Consider the following 20,556-nt stretch of genomic DNA (forward strand, 5'->3'; position numbering starts at 1 on the left):
GATTCCCTCTGATCAGTGGATCCAAAGAAAGGCAATTTATTAGGCTATTTCATTATTTTCTTTGTTCATTTTCAAATAAATATCTCATATGTTTTAAGCAGCTTGTGTACCACATTTTGTAACTTTTATAATATGCAAATTTTAAAAATTCTTTAAACAAAATGTGGGTGCCTAGAAATAATAAGTAATACAATGTGCAAGTCAAATTTAGTGGTCCAATGGCAATTTTTGAAAAATCTAAATATTATTGTATTAATAAACCTGTAACTTGAGAACCACTGGAAAAGACCACATCGGTTATTGTTGAAACAGATTTCCAACATAATTAGATCTTTTATTTAAAAATAAAAACAAGTCTAGAAGCGATTTTGATGACTGCCACCAGAGGGCACTGTAACCTTGTTGTAGACGATCAAAACGCAGCCATTAAACACTTCCAGCCACATGTTTATTTCTTTGAGAAAGCAACACTGCAGGACAGAAAATGAACACCAGTAGTATATTTCAACTTTTTTTCATATCATTTGACTAGATATATTTTTTTTCTTATTTTTATCTTACAAGTCAACCTCAAAAACATAAAGCAGGAGAGAAATGAGCCATGCCTCTTTTTCAGTTTAGAGGGGTAGCTGACACAGGATGAGAGCACAGTAAAACTTAAGCTAAGATTTCCACATTAATATCTTGCCCCCAAACACCACGCAGTGCTAAAAGTCACATTCCCATCATGCAAGCACATTAAAATATATGGCGATTAAAACTCCTGGTTTCTATTTTACGGCATTTGCTCTTTCCATGAGGCACACTTCCCTTTTGGGCTAAAGGTTAAAAAAAAAAAAAAAAAATTCAAATACAGAGCAGTTAAGTCTCCTTACAGCAAGAGAAATATAAAGCTTTTTTCAATGAAAAATCCATTATTTTCAATGTTTTCTATGTGGTTCTGGGGTCATGTGGGAAAGAACTGAGATGTGCTGAAGAGGCAAGTGAATTGCTTCCTGCCCCATGACACAGAGAAACATGTGTCTGCTCAATGCTTCATTCAAGGAGACGAGTGGCTTTCTGTGAGGAGAGAAATTATCCCCCTTCCACAGTCCATTTCATACAGGCTGCAAACATTTAGTTTCAGGGACTTTTATTTTCAATTATGTATTACAAAACCCTGGGCAGGGCAGTCATCTCCCAGTTCTAGGATTCAATTTCTCCTGTGAGGTATACAAAAGAAATTGGAAGAGAAATAAATTGGAAAACCACAATTGGATATCATATTCTTGTTAGACTGAAGAAGAAATGCCCCCTAAAACTATGTGGATATGGCAGCTTTTCTGTACTTAACATTACTCATTAAATCATGTATGTGGCTATATTAAAATACTGTCTTTCGGCCAGGTGTGGTGGCTCACACCTGTAATCCCAGCACTTTGGGAGGCAGAGGCAGGCAGATCACCTGAGGTCAGGAGTTTGAAACCAGCCTGGGCAACATGGTAAACCCCGGTCTCTACTAAAAATATAAAAATTAGCCGGGCTAGTAGTCCCAGCTACTCAGGAGGCTGAGGCAGGAGAATCACTTGAACCAGGGAGGCAGAGGTTGCAGTGAGCTAAGATCGTGCCACTGCACTCCAGCCTGGGCAACAGAGCAAGACTCTGTCTAAAAAAAGAAAAAAAAAAAGTATTTCTTACTAAGAGATAATGTACCTATGAATTTAAACATGTCTTAAATTTGAATAGCACTTCTTTTCAAAAGACTTAAAAATATTTTTTCTTTGAATCTGTTTCATCTCTGTGACATTGTTTGTGACTGGAGTGCTACCTGAGTAAATTATCATGATTACATGAAAAGCAATTAAGAGAAGAAGGTCAAAGGACCAACCTCTAATCACTAAGTTGGGTCTCTGACATCTGACAGCACATGCCTCAAAAAGCAAACAAAATAAACACTCTCCATTTCTTTAAATATATGTTTTTCATCCAAGGATCACACAGCACCTCCCAAGTAGTCTAATGTACAGAAAGAAAAGAAAGGAAAAACAGCATGATTAGGTGAAACCCCAATCCATAGACAGCCCGCCAGCAGGTTGAGGCAGGACCATTAGAAGGAGACTGTGCTCAAGCACAGAGAGGGCCCTTTAGGTTTCACATGGAGGATTTAGCCAAACAGCCACCAGGGCCGGCCGTATGCTAAGCCCAGTGCAATGAAACACACGCTCCCAGTCAAACTTCTTGGTTTCCTAGTGGGCTATGTGCCAACAGCAACTTCACAAGGTAACAGGTGAAGCGAGGTGGGGGGCGGAGAGGAGGAAATGGGCAGAGAGCCGCTGGGAGTCCTGAGACTCAAGTTCCTGCTTCATCACTGGGGGCTCTGGGCCAGGCACTTCACCGTAATAATCCACAATCATCTCACATAGAGCATGGGGCAGCGGGAGGGGGCTGAAAACACACCAATTTGCAAACTACAAAGTGCTGTGTAAATATAAGGCATGGGTTTCACATTGAAATCTGACTCCAAACACAATCTCTTTCTTACGCTTCCTGGAGTCTTTGTAATCCTATACTTTAGGAGTCTTTCTAGGCCTTTGATCCTATTCTGAGATTTGAGCTGTTGTGGCAAAACTAAGAATTCTTTAAAGCAAAAGACGCCCTTGCAATGCAGGGCTCAGAGTGTCTATTTGCAATATATCAGCCAGTGAAGGCATCACATCAGGCTCCGTTCTGGATCTACAGGCTAACAACAGAGGGAAAAGGTCCTCTTCACAACCCCAAAGAGGAGTCCTCTCCAAATCCTAATCTTTAGCAGGTGCCACAGATTTGGACCTACGTGTGCTGAGAGATTCTCCACTTCCTTCCTGAGCAGCCATGGTTTTCTCTCTCATTCCACAGCTCACAGACACTGCAGGACTGGGTATAGGAATTGGCCCTTGGACCCCAGGAAACTACCCCAAATGCATTTCAGAGATGACCCGGTCTCAAGAAATATACTGAAAGTAATCCAGTTTTCCCAATATTCTTTGGACCAGAAAAGTGGCTTGAGGCCAAGAGAAAGAAGCCCATGTCTTCCTACATTAAGTGTCACGGAAAGTGTCACCCACTCTCCCTCTCACTCCTGTCTATCCCCCCACCCACGTCTTAGTGGCCACAGCCTAGGCTGAGAACTCACAGAAGCAGCCCTACTTTCTAGCACAACCTGGTCAAAAGCAAAATAATTTACAGGGGGTAAAACACGAATGAGCAGGCAATGGGGCTCCAGAAAGCCAGGTGCAAAATTGTGAAGTTCAGTTTCCCTTTCACTTTGGGAAGCTCTGCAAAGGAAGCTTTAACTAGCAAAGCAAAAACTTCTAGGCTAATGTTCTTGACTTTGAAAAATAAATTTAAGCCTTGGCTAAGTAATCCCAGGGATCTTTTTTGCCTTTAAGTTTGAATGGTACTAAAGGAGTTTACAGTTGAAAGGTTGGGGAAATATGTCTTCACGAAAAGCCAAAGGAAAGCATTCAAAGCTATTCACAAACCCTGCTCAAAAGTGTCTGGAGCTCTTCAATTTAAGAAAAACTGGAAGTCTACAGGTTGGTGTTGCAAACCAAAGAAAAATAGGTGGAAGGGCACTTTATGTCACACTGTTATTTCTGCTATTGTTATTTGTCGTTCCTTCAATACTCTTTACATTGCCAATCCTAAATAATTTCCCTTCTGGTATCTGCTAATCACAGAAAGAATCAGTAATTTCCAGGGGCAAAAGGTTAAAGCACTGCTCTCCTAAACCAGGGCATCAGGGTGCAATCTGAGGATCTGAATGTTCTCTCTGTCAGGTCACCGCAGGTCAAACTCATCTTCAGTGGCTTCCCTAGGTGGAGAAGTACCCACATGTTTGCTGGGCCAAACTGATTGGCCTGGCCTCTTATCTTAGAGAAGTTTCTAGCAGTACAACTTGCTTCTTGTTTTTTGTTTTTATTTCTTAATGCTAAGGTTGTTTTTTGTTTGTTTGTTTGTTTACAGAGTATTAAGGCTTCTTAGTAAAGCTTGGGGAACTATTCAACAACTATTTCCATTTTGTTTGCAGATATAATTCAGGTGGTTCCTTCCATTTGAATGTCAAGCCACACTTTGAAGCTATAAAACAAAATAGGTTGTGTGAACAATTTGTTAGGGGTAGGCAGGGCCAACATGGGTACTTGGTGGGTTGTGGTTATTCCTATGGTGAGAAATATTCATGGTGATTAGTAAGGGAAGACTTTCATATTGTTTCTCTATAGCTCTCTTTAACACAATGATTTCTAAATTTCTATTAGTCCTTAATGAAAAGATGACATCAGTTGTGTTGCCTTTGGTCTAAGGTTTGCAGGCATAAATGGCACAAAGCTTAAAGTTTATTTAATAGAAAGGATAATCTAAGATGAAAGTCCTTTGCTGGTTAAAAGAGTGACTTACAAGAGATAGAAATCTAAATTTAAGAGCTCATGGGGGTTGGGGTGGGGAAGAAAATGAAAAATTATGAATGCATGCCCCATTTTTTTCCCACAAGATTTCCTGAGCATTCCTCAGACACAGTGCAACATCATAACACCAGTGAATCAATAGTATTTCTATTTTTCTCAAGCAAAAAGTATAGACTCATCAAATATATACTAAGCACAATATATAATAGTATATCATCTTTTAAACACTAGTAATTTGAACTTCTATAAATATATTTAAATAACAAACATAGCTATTCACATAGCACACAAGTGACATATAAACATACAAAAATAAATCCATCATGTTTAACTCTTTTGTTGCTTCCATGGGTTTTTGTTTTTTTGTTTTTTTGAGTAAAGATATTAAAACAATTCAGATGCCAAAGTCATCTTGTCAATATTGATCCTGGGAAATCTGGATATAAATTCACACTATGTATAGGGATCACAGCCAAGGACAAGAGCAGTAGACATTCTTTGCTGAACATATTACTATCTCCTACCATTGAGTAGGAAAGCTCGAAGGAAGTAGAGGTCTCCAATTGTGATGAGATGTTTTCTCTAGCTGTTGTAAGGAAAGGAAACATTAATCAGATCCCCTAACCTGCATAAAGTGTGAAAACACCAAGCTGTCCTTTGAATGAGTGGAATATGGAACACGCCTCCTCCTTCAGCTCTCCCACATGCCACTGTCTATGAAGCATTTCTCATCACATGGAAAAGGCACCACCATTCCATACCAAAGGCAAGGAATTTTTGTTCTGCAACACCACGTTTGTCCTTCCAGTCACTGCTCTAGAAAACATTCCTCCACTCAAACAGTGATTTGGGCCACACAGCTTCCCAGCCAAGTGGAATATGTACATTCTTCTTTTGAAAAACAGAATGTTTCCATGGACAATTACTCCTGGTAAAATTTGATTCTTGTCCATAGCATTCTCTGGAGAGCAATGAACAGAAGAGACATTTCTCACATCCCCCCTAGAGCCCCACATCACCGTGAGCTCCCAGTAGGAACACAAAAAACGCCTTTCAACTGAACTCAATCGTTCCAATCTCAGTGGATGCGTTACGACTGAAATGAGGAGCCCTGGTGTATTCGGTGATTATCTTCATCTAACGTGCATCTTTAGATGGGAAGCTGATGCTTGAAGGACTGGGTTTCAGTTTTCCTTTTAAAGAAAAATGTAAGCTTTTGCAACATCTTGAAGAGTTGCTTGTGATAAAATCTAAGAGGAGAAAACCCTGACTTTGTCTCAAATGGAATTTTCAACAGAGGGAGAAGAAGGTGATTTCTTGAGTTCCTGGGGGGTGTCATCAGTGTCATCAGGGGCAGGCGAAGCCCGCTGCTGCTGATAGATGTCCTGGATCAGCAGGGTGTTCATGACTTTCCACTCTCTGTATTTCCTGGCTGTCAGCTTCGGGTCATCCAGCAACTGGTTAATCATGGCCAGATCATGTTCTTTACACTGTGTGAGTAGAAAAAAAGGGGAAGGGGGTATGTTGAGAGTGTCTTAATTTACATAAACCATCTTTACCAACTCTTTTACAAGTACACATATACATTCACATAAAATTACCAAAGCATTTTTGCATGTTAATATTCTAATTCCAGCATTAAGCCTAAGAAATATGACGTTTGTTTGCATACGCTAGCCGCAAAGAAGTGAAGTATCCTACCCAAGAGTTAGTGGAAGAGCTAGACATATAGCAAAGATCTTCTATGTTGCCTTTCCCTGATCAATCCATTATTCCACACCACAGTAACAATTCTACCTTGGTGTGGGAATCATGCCTCCTAAAACTTATCATTGTAGGTATTAGCATTTTATTGACAATCCAAACTTCACTAAGTAAAATTGGAATGTAACACTTTACCTAGGACATATGGCAACATAAAATATGTCTTTTAAGATTTCATTAAATTACCTTTATTTTTAATAAATCACATTTATTTAATACAGAATAAATACACAGATTATCTTTTCAGTCAAAGAAGAGGCTACTGACCTTCCATCAAAACAGTATGTATTCCAATAATGCTAATAAACAACCTATTGGTGCTATTCCATTCTGCCTCCTCTGTAACCAATGGCACACATTTCTGAAATGTCTAGCTCAGGTTAGAGTTTTCTATAGACAAGGAATGGAGTAAAAATAAGATGTTCATCCTCCATATTAAAAACAAATATTCAGCCCTGACAATTGTATCTCAAATCTATGCCTGTTTTCTCCATCCCATGACCATAGTCCTAAGGTTGGATATCCAGTTCAATGTATCACATTTGATCTGCTGACACAGCCTCCTGAGCGAGACCACTGCCTCCAATGCCCACTTCAACTCCACCTCCACTTAGCAGAGCAGGGATGCATGTAAATGCCGAGTCCCCCTCATGGATCCCCTTACACCCAAGGCTCCGCACCTGCACTGGCACCATTTGTTGATACTCTGCTTCCTTTTGACTTTCCCGTCTAACGTACTGGCATGCATTTTCTCACCCACACAACACTAGCTCACACCTCCGTGTCGTTGTGCCACATGAAGAATCTTCCTTGCCTTTCTTCACCTCATAAACTCTAATTTCTAGAGTTTCTTTTACACAGAACACTTTCCAGTCTTTCTTTACCCAATTTTTTCTTTTCTTTTCTTTTCTTTTTTTGAGACAGAGTCACTCTGTTGCCCAGGCTGGAGTGCAGTGGCCCAATCTCAGCTCACTGCAAGCTCTGCCTCCCGTGTTCAAGCAATTCTCCTGCCTCAACCTCCCAAGTAGCTGGGATTACAGGCATGCACCACCATGCCTGGCTAATTTTTCTATTTTTAGTAGAGATGGGGTTTCGCCATGTTGACCAAGCTGGTCTCAAACTCCTTAAACCTCAAGTGATACACCCACCTCAGGTTCCCAAAGTGCTGGGATTACAGGTGTGAGCCACTGCACCTGGTCTACCCAATTTTTCAAAACCCGTAAATCTATACTCACTTGAGGCATCACATTGTCCAGGAAACCTTCCCTGCACTCCCAAAATTGGACTGATAAGCTTTTAAGTTTTTATGTTCTCATGCCTTCCAATGATGCCCTCTGAGAACTTACCGAGGTACATTTAGGTATTTACGGGTAAGTCATGGCCCCTCTTCTAAAGCTTAAAGAAGATGACAAGAAACATTTCCTTCATCCCTGTATTCCCTGCACCTAACGCAATGCCAAGTGCCATGTAGACATTCAATTCATGCATGTGATTGAACTACTCTTTTTGACTATCCCCAGGACAGCATGTGTGAAACTAAAACTTCACAACCACTGCCAGTAAGTGGATTTTCACTACTCTCCAGTCATCACACTTTCACATCCTTTTTCTGGCAGTCTCCCAAATGACTATTTCAAAACTCTTCTCATCTCAAACCCCCTCTCTCATCCTCACTCGCAGCTGATGGCCTTGCTATCTGTTTGTTGGGGAAATGGAAGCCATCAGAAGAGCACTTCTCCCAAGTTGCTATTGCCCACGAACTACATGGATGCAAATCTATGCTGCCTTCTGCCCTGTTCACAGAGATGGAGCATCTGTGCTCCTAGCAAAGGCCAATCCCTCCACTTGGGCACAATGGCCCCCGCTCTCCTACTCAAGAAATTCATCCCAGCAATTCTGTTCTCTCCTCTGACTCACCAACTTTCCAGATCCCCTCCAGCAGTCTCACTGGTATACATGTTTGCTGTTATTTCTTCCATGTTAAAATTCCTCTCTGCCCCCAAATCCCTGTCCAGCTAATGCTCCACTTTTTCCTGTCTCCAGTGACCCATTCTGCATAGATTCAGTCCCACCAGGCTTTGGCCCCCACCATTCACCAAAACTGCTCTTGTGAAGACCATCAGTGACCTCCATGTTGTTAAATCCAATAAACCATTAAATCAATGTTAAACCAATGATCCATCTTCAACTTATTTATCAGCAGCACCTAAAACAATTGACTACTCCTCCTTCTTGAACAGTTTCATTGTTGTGCTCCTATGATACATTCTCCTGATTTTTCTTGTACCACAATTGCTACTTACTCCCACCTTAGTTGCTGGTTCCTCCTTGTCACGCCACCTCTTCTCACTGGAGTGTTCTAAAGCCCCAGCTTGTATCCTTTTCTCTGCTCTATCTATGTTCATGCTGTTGGTAATCACATGTAATCTCTCCCACTCTCCTATGTGCTGAGGGTCCCAAGTTTATATCTCTCCTTACTTCTCCCCTGGACTCCATCATAATTTGTCTAAACTTCCTCTTCAGCAGTTCCACATAAACCCCTAAGAGGCATCTCAAAAATAACATATCTAAAGCTAAGTTCCTCTCTTATTCTCTACATCCCCACCCCACCAACTTCCAATGCACACCAAACCCGGTTCCTACCATAGTCTTCCACAAAGCACTTAATGGTAACTCCGTCTTTCCAGTTGCTCAGAGCAAACACTGGAGTCATTCTTGACTCCTTCTACCACACCCAATCCACCAGCAAAGCCTGATGGTTCTACCTTCAGACATGACACAAAGCATGCCATCCCTCTGTTCAGAACCTTCCAGAGGGTCACTGTCTTACTCCGAGCAGAAGCTGGTGTTTGCAATGGCAATGAGGTCCTCAATGGCTCGAGTCCCTGCTGCCCTTCTGGCCCACTGCTGCACTCCCCATGCTCCATCCCCACTACATTACAGCTACCTTGACCTCCTTGCTCTTCCTTAAATGCCCTAGGCACACTCCCGCCCCCAAGGTGTTTGCGTTTTTGTTCCTTTTGCCTGAAATATTCGGCCTCAGAGAACCTCAAGCCTCATTCCCTTTCCTTTTTCAGATTTTACACAAATTATGTCTTTCAAAGAGGCCTTTCATGTCTTTCCTAATTAAATATCAATTCCTCAACATGTTCTATCCCCTCTCTTTTCTATTCTTTATCAAATCTATCATCACTTATCATATTATACATTTAATAGTCAATTATGTTTGTTTATTCTCCTACTAAAACATAAGCTTCCGGAAGGCAGGCCTTTTTATCTGATCTGCCCAGTGCTATAGCCCCAAGTGCCTGAAAGAATGACTGCACATGTAGACTGTCTATACATGTAGACATTCGTTGAATACTTGTTGAAAAAATGAATATATAAAATAAGAAATAAATGAATAAATGAATTACCAATTTGCTTTTTATTCTCTTTTGCATTCTGAACCCTATTTGGAGTCTGAGGAAATCCTTTCCATTAAACAAAAAAACTAGACATAGATAGATTCATAGATCAATAGCTGGATAGGTAGATAGATATTGATAGATAGATAGATAGATAGATAGATAGATAGATAGAAGATAGACATATAGATGGATAAAGATAGGAACCCTTCCTTCCAAAATGGAGAAAAAACAGTGCAGTAGGAAAGCAGAGGGATTGTTTATAGAAAGTTAGGCAGGGCCAAAAGAGCATATTTCTTCTCTCTGAGTTTTCAATATCTATGCTTCCAAAACAACTTTTCCAAAACAACAACAACAACAAAAGCTTTCTTCCTCTGATATCACCATACTGCTATTAATATAAAGTTATTTAAAGAGTTTTATTTTGTTCTAAAGAAATTTAGACATCTACTTCAAAGGAAGATCCTAATTTTTCATATTAAAAAACTAAATAAGATCTTTGAAAATTAATAAAAATTGGGGAAATTGACTTTGCATACATGAATTAACCCCTCTTTATAGCTAATAAAATTTTTAGAAAAGGGTCTCTTCAACTTTGGGCATTAAGCTGACACTTCTCATATGGCTTTTGGCTCTAAGTAGTTCAAATGTTTTACCATTTGGCTCAAATCTGTGTTAGTTCTTCTATGGATGAAAGAAAAAAATGTAGACAATAATACAGAAGAAGGAAATTAATGAAACAACAGAACCTTCCAAGCTCCTTCCTACACCAGGCATCCTGGGGCTGGGCCTCATCCAGCAGCCCAGCTTCTCCTGGATGGCGCAGGAGGCTTTTGGAGGGCTTTGAACTACTTTCACAACATCCGCTCTGCTTTCTGGCAGGCAAGCAAGGTTTGGCAGGGATTCCAAAAATACCATGAAAGAGAGAATGCTGTACTTTCAGTTTTTACTCCAAATAGTCAGTGTGTGGCTCGACTCAAGACCTAAGCATTGGAAATGTGTTCCACCAGAGTAGCTACGGGAAGAAGGGGTTCACCGCTCTTGTGACATAGGTCAGAGTAACTCAGAGAGAGTTTCAGTTGGACCCATTAATCATTCCATTAATAACTTATTTTAAAATAAAAGCAGACTTAGCCAAAAGTCAGTGAATGATGAGCTGTTATAAATTCCTAAATATCTGTATTTAGTGTACAACATAATACGATCAACTTTTGCTCAAGTTCAACTTGGAAGTTTGCTCAACTTCCTAGAAGAATTTCCCTGAAGTGCATTCATTCCAGTACTATCCCAGTGCAGGGATTTTTCTTATTTACGGAATGCGCCTGCGGCAAATATAAACATTATTGTTAAAACAGTTTCCTTGTTTCTGCATGAATCTCTGTTGTCTTTGCTTGTCTACACTCCTACTTTGAAGCTTTTAAAAAATAAACATTTCCTCTGTGTATGATATATTCTCTGTGCAATATATCATACTCAGAGAAAAGTGCACAAATAGAAAAATTGTGCTTAAAGAATTATCACAAAATAAACACTTCCATACAACTACTACCAGGGTCACAGAAGGACCCGCACCCAGCACTCAGAAGCTTCATTCACATCCCCTCTCGGTCCCATCCTCTCCTCTTCCTCAAAGACAACCACTCTCTTGACTGCTTTGAATTTTAAAAACAATTAGAAATAATTATTATACCCTTCCAACATGAACATGCACACATGTACCAAGTTCTCTCTCTCCTTTGAATAGGTTGATGCACTTTGCTTTTGTTCAGCTTCTTCAGCAAGACCAATTTCCACATCAGCATGTCCTCCTACCTCCTGAGATTAATAGGACTGCATGACATGGGTCCTGTTCTATTTCATCAGCCCCAAGCACTGCACGAGGGATCTATGGAAAGGGCTCCTTCTCACAAATGTCCAGAGAGAGCAGTTCCCCAGCTGGGTGGGGCAGGCAGCCCTGAGCGGGCCCCCAGTCTTCTCTGCTTCCTGGTATTCAAGGCCTTGTGTAATCTCCTCCCTGAAAATGAGATGACCCAATGACTTGCTTCTACTGAATAGAATACTGCAAAAGTAATGTGATGTCATTACTGCCACTGGGTTATAACCCATCACACTCACTCACTCTCACTGTGTTGCTTGCTCTGAAAGAAGCCAGTTTCCAAGTTGTGACCTGCCCTGTGGAGAAGCCCATGTGGCAAGGAACTGAGGGGAGCCTCTGGCCAACAGCCAGAGGGCAACTGAGACCCTTAGTCCAACAACCTGAAAGGAGCTGAATCCTGCCAATAACTAACATGCAGGAGTTTAGAAACTGATCCCTCTCCATGGAGGAATGAATGCAGCCCCAGCTGACAGCTTGATCACAGCCTTGTGAGAGACCTGGGGGCAGAGGCATTTGAGCAAGCCACACCCAGATTCCTGGCCACAGACACTTTGAAATAATAAATGCTGATTGTTTGGAGTTGCTAAGCTTTGGGATAATTTGTTACCTAGCACTGGATAACCGATACACTGACAGAAAAGCAAAAGCTGCTGAATTCACCAATGACGAGGTCACAGAGACCCATAGGGAATGGTAACACTAATTCTTTTCACAAAGTTGGCCCCCCAGTGGCCAGGTGAGGGCATGGTGCCATAAAGATCTAGAATCCTGAGTCTGCTGCTCTGTGGAAGGCCTGAGGCCACAGCCTTTCTCCTTCTACTAATGACTCAAACTGCACATGCTCTCCGTGGCCTCTACTTCCTGCTTCTCCCAACGTGGAACTACAGCTTATTATCCGTTGACAGACATTCCATTTCCTTGAATGTCCTTCCCTTGGTATTCATTTCTTCCTGACTCACGGATTTCGTGACAGTGTTCCTAATGCCCCCAGTAATCCACTGTCCCCCTTCGACCACCAAAGCACCCTGAGCACATCTCAACCAGAGTATTTTTGCACTTCATTTTAATCATGTATTTGTTTTCCTCTGTTTCTACACCCAGTAGAGTCCATTCAATGGTCCCAGTCACCTAGAATAGTGGCTGGTACATAGTAAGAGTCAGGAAATACTTGCTCAAGGAAAACTTTACTCACTCATATCAGCTATCACAGACAAAGAAGACAGTAAAATCCCAACACACTATGACATATTACATTGAATAATCAAATATATTCATCAGCTTTGTACATACTGTGAAATGGCAGCCAGTGATATCTTTTATTATCGATAAAAATTTTAATATTAAATAAGAGTGAATTTCTCTGCATTTGTATTATCTTTGTATAATTAAAATTTACTTTTCTTTTTCCATTCCGGCCTCATTTTTGCAGCCTTTCAGGGTGTTCATATGTTCTACTGACTAACTGGGACGCCTAAGAGCCACTCAGCCTGCCTTTGTAGCCTTGTCCTTTCAATTGCTGACATTTCTTCCTGGAAAATGACTTAAGTTCTTAATGCCAAAGGCCATAGACAAAACAAAATTCATTTACAGAATCTATCAAAGCTTTTCAGATAAATCGTCTGCTAAATCAGGAGTATTTTACAAAGTATCCTGGCCTCCACCTGTTCATGCTATAATCTAAATGTGAAAGCAGGACACTTTTGTTATGAAGAACCATTTCAGCTCAGGGAGGGCCTGAAAATAGCTTCAGTACTTCCTGTACACTGTCCCTTATTCCCATTGTGAAAACATCTGCTGGTCTATTACCACAGAGTGTGTACTTCCCACTGTCGGGCTCTCATGGTGCTCCTTGGCTGCAGTGCCCACAGCTGACAATCACTACATCTTTGCTGCAGCTGAAATCAAGACATTTCCTTCTGGATGCAGTCCCGAAGACTGGTACCCTTGTATGAATCAGATGAAAATTCGAGATCTTATTTATACGACTGTTTATTCTCACCAGTTGATGATCTCTGTCTCTCATCAACATTTATTGAACCAGGTACTGTGCTAGGTATAAGGGTTAAAAAACAAATTATGCATGGTCCTTGCTGTCCAGAAGCTTAAAATTTGAAATTTTATATCAGAGTGAATGCAAACATCAAGGCCTATTGTGAAAAACTACCTTGGGCGCTACTGTGTGAATGTCCTAGTGCTTTAAGAACATCAAGATCATCTTGCCCTATAAAGGTTATATTTACTTTTACAGCCCTTCCCTGCAACCACACAAACATGCTGTGATTAGCAAGAATCTCTCTGCAGAATCAGCCGTTCCTTGCCCCACATCCATAGAGTTCATCCACAATTTGAAATTTTGTTACCTTTAATGTGCTATTCAATGTTCGGATTTTGTGGAGTTTCTCGTTTATAGATGGATTTTTACACCGCTTAACAAAGGATTTTCTCAACTCCTTTTTAGTTGAAGGTCGTCGGTCCCCAAGAGGAGATAGACTAGCTTGCTCTAATGATTTGTACAGCTTCTCCATTTCATCATCTTCAGACACTTTTGTCTCTTCTATTTGAAAAAAAAAAAAAGAAAGCAGTAACAATAAACCCAGTGAAAAATCAAGGAGAGAACATTCAATACTGTGGTCCCAAGGCACGGCCCCACTGGCACCCTCATCTCAGACTTCTCTCCGGAACTGAAAGACAATAAATGTTTGCTGTCTAAGCCACCCAGTTTGCGATACTTTGTTACTGCAGAGCCACGTTCCCTGTGAAGGAACCAGGGAAGGAGTTATTCCAAGCCTCTCTCCTGGCTTCAAGTGGTTTTTTGGTTTGTGGCAGTATAACTCCAATATTCACATGGGGTGTTCCCTGCATGCATGTCTCTGTGTCCAAACTCCCCCTATTTATGAGGGTATCAGTCATGTTGGATTAGAAACCTACCCTATTAACTCATCTTAACTAGTTAAATCTGCCACAACCCCATTTCCCAATAAGGTCACATTCTGAGGTATTAGGGGTTAGGACGTCAACATACGAATTTAATTAATTAATTAATTAATTTTATTATTTTTTTTTTGAGATGGAGTTTTACTGCTGTTGCCCAGGCTAAAGTGAAATGGCACAATCTTGGCTCACTGAAACCTCCACCTCCCAGGTTCAAGTGATTCTCCTGTCTCAGCCTCCCAAGTAGCTGGGATTACAGGCACCTGCCACCATGCCCAGCTCATTTTTATATTTTTAGTACAGACAGGGTTTCACCATGTTGCCCAGGCTGGTCTTGAACTCCTGACTTCGGGTGATCCGCCCACCTTGGCCTCCCAAAGTGCTGGGATTACAGGTGTGAGCCACCACGCCCAGCCCAACATATGAATTTTAGAGGGACACAATTCAACCCATACATAGTCCACCCTCCGGCCTCCTAAATTCATGTGTTTCTCACGTGCAGTATATTCACCTCATCCCAACAACTCCAAAAGTCTTAACCCATTCCACCATCAACTCTAAGACCAAAAGCTCACCCAAATATCATCCAGGCTGGGTGCGGTGGCTCACGCCTGTAATCCCAACACTTTGGGAGGCCAAGGCAGGAGGATCGCCTGAGCTCAGGAGTTTGAGACCACACTTGACAACATGGTAAAACCCGTTGTCTACTAAAATACAAAAAATTAGCTGGGTGTGGTGGTGCGTGCCTGTCATCCCAGCTACTCAGGAGACAGACACAACAATCACTTGAGCCTGGGAGGTGGAGGTTGCAGTGAGCTGAGATCACACCACTGCACTCCAGCCTGGGCTACAGAGTGAGACTCTGTCACACACACACACACACACACACACACACACACACAATATCATCTAAACCAGGTATTGGTGAAACTCAGTGGGGGAGTGATTCATCCTGAGGCAAAATTCATCTCCATCTTTAAACCCACGCAAGTCGACAAATATCTGCTTCTAAAACACAGTGTGGGACAAATAAGCCCTAGCAAATTATACCCATGCTAAAGTTTGAGAACTACTGCCCTAGATGATTGCTTAATGTCCTTCCCAGAACTACCCTTGGAGAGAAGAAACCTGTCTGTGGTCTGTGGTTTTGAGTAGAAAGTGATCATTCCTCATCTTGCCACACAGACTCCATCTCCCTTCCTAACCACACTTTGCCAGCCTCGGCCCACATGATTGCAGTGAAGCCACTCCACCACAGGATCTACTGGGGACCATGTGGACTAGACGAGGCCAATGGCAGTTCCACCATTCTGGCCACAGTCACTGATTCAGAGATAAACATGTGTCTCTGGTCAGGCCATTTGGGGCCAAGGAGACTCAGTTCCAAGACTTTGGAGTATCAGATAAGTAATCTCTCTTTTTTCTTAAGCTGAATGTTGTGATAGTGTGAGCTGGAAGTTTCCAGGAAGTATCCCAAGAATAATGATATGGAAGCCAACCCATTCTAAGACACAGATCTTGATGATACCGTTGGAGCCCTCTCAGCCTGTGGGAGCTAATATGTTACCCATGTTAAGCTACCCTGGCTTTGGTTTCCAATCATATGCACCTGGAAGGGCCTCAAATGATACAGAGGTTACTCAAAGAAAATCTTCATCCTTTGATGTTGCTTTAATTTCTCACTAAGAACGTTAGTCTATTATTCCTTTATTCCTTGGAAGAAAGCTTGGGAAAGAAATACAATGAGATTTCTTTTTCCACCACATACTCCTTAATGTTTATATGTTTCACTTCCTGTCCAAAGAACCAGCTTGAAAGAGGACTCTATAGAAAGTATGGCATTAGAGGAACTAGAAAAACAGCCTCTCCATAGGGTGGAGATAAGCATATAATGGTGACCTAGGAGCATCAAAACCAAGCAAACTTCACATGCCTTAGAGTTTACTCCTCTACTATTAGAAACCTTTATGCAAGAATTAGTTTCCCCTATCCATCCCAGAAAGTCACCAATACTCTTTCATAAAACAGAAAGCAAAGACGATGCACTCACTTCATAGCTGACTTAAAATGTTCATCAGCACAACCTCCTTTTTCTCTACCAAACCGTCTCACAAAAGGGAAGAAAATACTCAAAACTACATCTGAAGACAATTAGACTTTTGGCTCAGGCCGTGTGCAGACATCAAAAGTGGGCTTTTGTCAATAAGCACATGAAAAGATGCTCAGTATCATCAGTCATGAGGGAAATGCAAGCCAAAACCATCATGAGATGTCCCTTCACACCCAGGGTGGCTACAATTAAAAAGACAGACAGTAGTAAGTGTGGGTGAGGATGTGGATAAATTGGAACCCTCATACATTGTTAGTGGGAATGTAAAACAGAGCTGCTACTTTTATTTTATTGTTTATTTTTTAAAGACAGGGTCTTGGTCTGTCACCTGGGCTGGAGTGCAGTGGCATGATCATAGCTCATTGCAGCCTTGAACTCCTGGATTCACTAGATTCTCCTGCCTCAGCCTCTCAAGTAGCTGGGACTACAGGTGCATGCCACCATGCTCAGCTAATTGAGTTGCCACTTTAGAAAATAGTTTGTCCATTTCTCAAAATGCTAAACATGGAGTTTAGCATGTGCCCCAGCAATTACACTCCTACATAAATACCCAAGAGAATTGAAAACATATATTCACACAAAAATTGTACATGAATGTTCACGGCAGCATTATTCATAACACACTAAACTTGGGAAGATCCTAAATGTTCATCAGCTGATGAAAGGATAAACAAAATGTGGCATTTGCATGTGACAGAATAGTATTCAATAATTAAAATAAATAGTTGTCCACAATACTTCAACATGGGTGAACCTTGAAAACATTTTGCTAAGTAAAAGAAGCCAGTCACAAACAACCACATATTGCATGATTCCATTTATATGAAATGTCCAGATTATATGAACCCACAGAGACAGAAACTAGAATAATAATTGCCTGGGGTCTGGGAGGGGACAAGCAGGAATGGAGAATGGCAGCTAATGTGTAAGGATTTCTTTTTGTGATGCTGAAATGTTCCAAAATTAGATTGTGATGACAGTTGCACAATTCCAAATATACTAAAAACCAATGAACTGTATACTTTCATGTGTGAATGTTATGGTATGTGAAATATATCTCAATAAAACTATAAAAAGTAGTCATTTATGAGATTGTCATGAGAGCTGATGCTACACAGCAGAAATACTAAGCATGGCCACAGTCCTGAGGTCAAGCTGGAGACACTGGAAAGTCTTAAAGAAGTTAAGTGGAAAGAAATCTGACTCCTGAAGGGGGGCATTAGGATTGAAGACTCAGAGTTTTCAGTTTTAAGACACAGTAATTTTACATGTCCTTTTACTTTTTTAAAAAATACAGCTAACAAGGTAGAATTCTACTTAGATTAAGGCATAAACACATAGCTTTCAATACCACAGTATTTGTGAATTAAGGAATATATGTTTAACAAACATCAACAAGCAAACCAAACAAGAGTATGACAAAGATAAATAGAATGGTTTCTTTACATTTCTCTGTGTTCACCAAGTAGCTACATTGTGCTACTAAAGATTGTGATAGAAAACAACTTACCAATTGAGCCACTAAAAGAAAAAAATATTTTTGACTAAAACATTTCATTTGTAATTATGTCACAGTAAAAATTATTATCATTGCTTCCAAGATGGCCAAATAGGAACAGCTCCAGTCTACAGCTCCCAGTGAAATCAATGCAGAAGACAGGTGATTTCTGCATTTCCAACTGAAGTACCTGGTTCATCTCATTGGGACTGGTTGGACAGTGGGTGCAGCCCATGGAGGGCGAGCTGAAGCAGAGCGGGGTGTCACCTCACCTGGGAAGCACAAGGGGTTGGGGGATTTCCCTTTCCTAGCCAAGGGAAGCCATGAGTAACTGTACCTGGAGGAATGATACACTTCTACCCAAATACTGCACTTTTCCCACGGTCTTTGCAACCAGCAGACCAGGAGATTCCCTCCCATGCCTGGCTCAGTGGGTCCGACACCCATGGAGCCTTGCTTGCTGCTAGCACAGCAGTCTGAGATCGTCCTGGGATGCTGGAGCTTGGCAGGGGGAGGGGCGTCCACCATTGCTGAGGCTTGAGTAGGTGGTTCTATGCTCACAGTGTAAACAAAGCAGCAGGGAAGCTCCAACTGGGCAGAGCCCACTGCAGCTCAGCAAGGCCTGCTGCCTCTCTAGATTCCACCTCTGGGGGCAGGGCATATCTGAACAAAAGGCAGCAGACAACTTCTGCAGACTTAAATGTCTTTGCCTGACAGCTCTGAAGAGAGCAGTGGTTCTCCCAGCACGGCGTTCAATCTCTGATAACGGACAGACCACTTCCTCAAGTGGGTCCCTGACCCTCATGTAGCCTGACTGGAGCCTCACCTCCCAGTAGGGGCTGACAGACACCTCATATCAGTGGGTGCCCCTCTGGGGCGAAGCTTCCAGAGGAAGGATCAGGCAGCAATACTTGCTGTTCTGCAGCCTCCACTGGTGATACCCAGGAAAACAGGGTCTGGAGTGCACCTGCAGCAAACTCCAACAGACCTGCAGGTGAGGGGCCTGTCTGTTACAAGGAAAACTAACAAACAGAAAGAAATAGCATCAACATCAACAAAAAGGACATCCACACCAAAACCCCATCCATAGGTCACCAACATCAAAGACCAAAGGTAGATAAAACCTCAAAGATGGGGAGAAACCAGAGTGGAAAGGCTGAAAATTCCAAAAACCAGAACACCTCTTCTCCTCCAAAGGAACACAACTCCTCACCAGCAAGGGAACAAAACTGGATGGAGAATGAGTTTGATGAGTTGACAGAAGTAGGCTTCAGAAGGTGGGAAATAACAAACTTCTCTGAGCTAAAGAAGCATGTTCTAACCCATCACAAGGAAACTAAAAACCTTGAAAAAAAAGATTAGATGAATGATTAACTAGAATAGCCAGTGTAGAGAAGAGTTTAAATGACCTTTTGGTGCTGAAAACCACAGTACGAGAACTTCGTGAAGCATACACAAGCTTCAACAGCCGATTCGATCAAGTGGAAGAAAGAGGATCAGTGATTGAAGATCAAATTAATGAAATAAAGTGAGAAGACAAGATTAGAGAAAAAAGAATGAAAAGAAATGAACAAAGCCTCCAAGAAATATGGGACTATGTGAAAAGACCAAATCTACATTTGATTGGTGTACCTGAAAGTGACGGGGAGAATGGGACCAAATTGGAAAACACTCTTCAGGATATTATCCAGGAGAACTTCCCCAATCTAGCAAGGCAGGTCAACATTCAAATTCAGGAAATACAGAGAACGCCACAAAGACACTCCTTGAGAAGAGCAACCCCAAGACACATAACTGTGAGATTCATCAAGGTTGAAATGAAGGGAAAAATGTTAGAGGCAGCCAGAGAGAAAGGCTGGGTTACCCACAAAGGGAAGCCCATCAGACTAACAGTGGATCTCTCGACAGAAACCCTACAAGCCAGAAGAGAGTGGGGGCCAATATTCAACATTCTTAAAGGAAAGAATTTCCAACCCAGAATTTCATATCCAGCCAAACTAAGCTTCATAAGTGAAGGAGAAATAAAGTCCTTTACAGACAAGCAAATGCTGAGAGATTTTGTCACCAACAGGCCTGCCTTACAAGAGCTCCTGAAGGAAGTACTAAACATGGAAAGACACAACTGGTACCAGCCACTGCAAAAACATGCCAAATTGTAAAGACCATCAATGCTAGGAAGAAACTGCATCAATTAACAGGTGAAAAAACTAGCTAGCATCATAATGACAGGATCAAATTCACACATAACAATATTAACCTTAAATGTAAATGGGCTAAATGTCCCAATTAAAAGACACAGACTGGCAAATTGGATAAAGAGTCAACACCTATCAGTGTGCTGTATTCAGGAGACCCATCTCACATGCAGAGACACACACAGGCTCAAAATAAAGGGAAGGAGGAAGATCTATCAAGCAAATGGAAAGCAAAAAAAAAAGCAGGGGTTGCAATCCTGGTCTCTGATAAAACAGACTTTAAACCAACAAAGATCAAAAGAGACAAAGAAGGGCATTACATAATGGTAAAGGGCTCAATTCAACAAGAAG

The 20,556-nt window shown here is 41.5% G+C and overlaps 1 protein-coding gene across 5 annotated transcripts in view; it reads right to left on the minus strand.

Annotated features, from left to right (window-relative positions):
• Window positions 1-426: 426 nt before the first annotated feature.
• Window positions 427-20,556, minus strand: part of IPCEF1 (interaction protein for cytohesin exchange factors 1) — a 201,532-nt gene continuing 181,402 nt past the window's right edge. For all 5 annotated transcript variants that reach the window (XM_034963117.3, XM_034963115.3, XM_063605526.1 and 2 more), the window contains 2 exons: window positions 13,832-14,025; window positions 427-5,914 (listed from right to left, as the gene is read on the minus strand). In XM_034963117.3, the coding sequence (XP_034819008.1) occupies window positions 5,702-5,914; window positions 13,832-14,025 (407 nt within the window). In that variant the 3' untranslated portion in view covers window positions 427-5,701. The remainder of the gene's footprint in view (window positions 5,915-13,831; window positions 14,026-20,556) is intronic.

The sequence above is a fragment of the Pan paniscus genome, chromosome 5, assembly GCF_029289425.2.
Source record: "Pan paniscus chromosome 5, NHGRI_mPanPan1-v2.0_pri, whole genome shotgun sequence".
NCBI classification, from domain to species: Eukaryota; Metazoa; Chordata; class Mammalia; order Primates; family Hominidae; genus Pan; species Pan paniscus.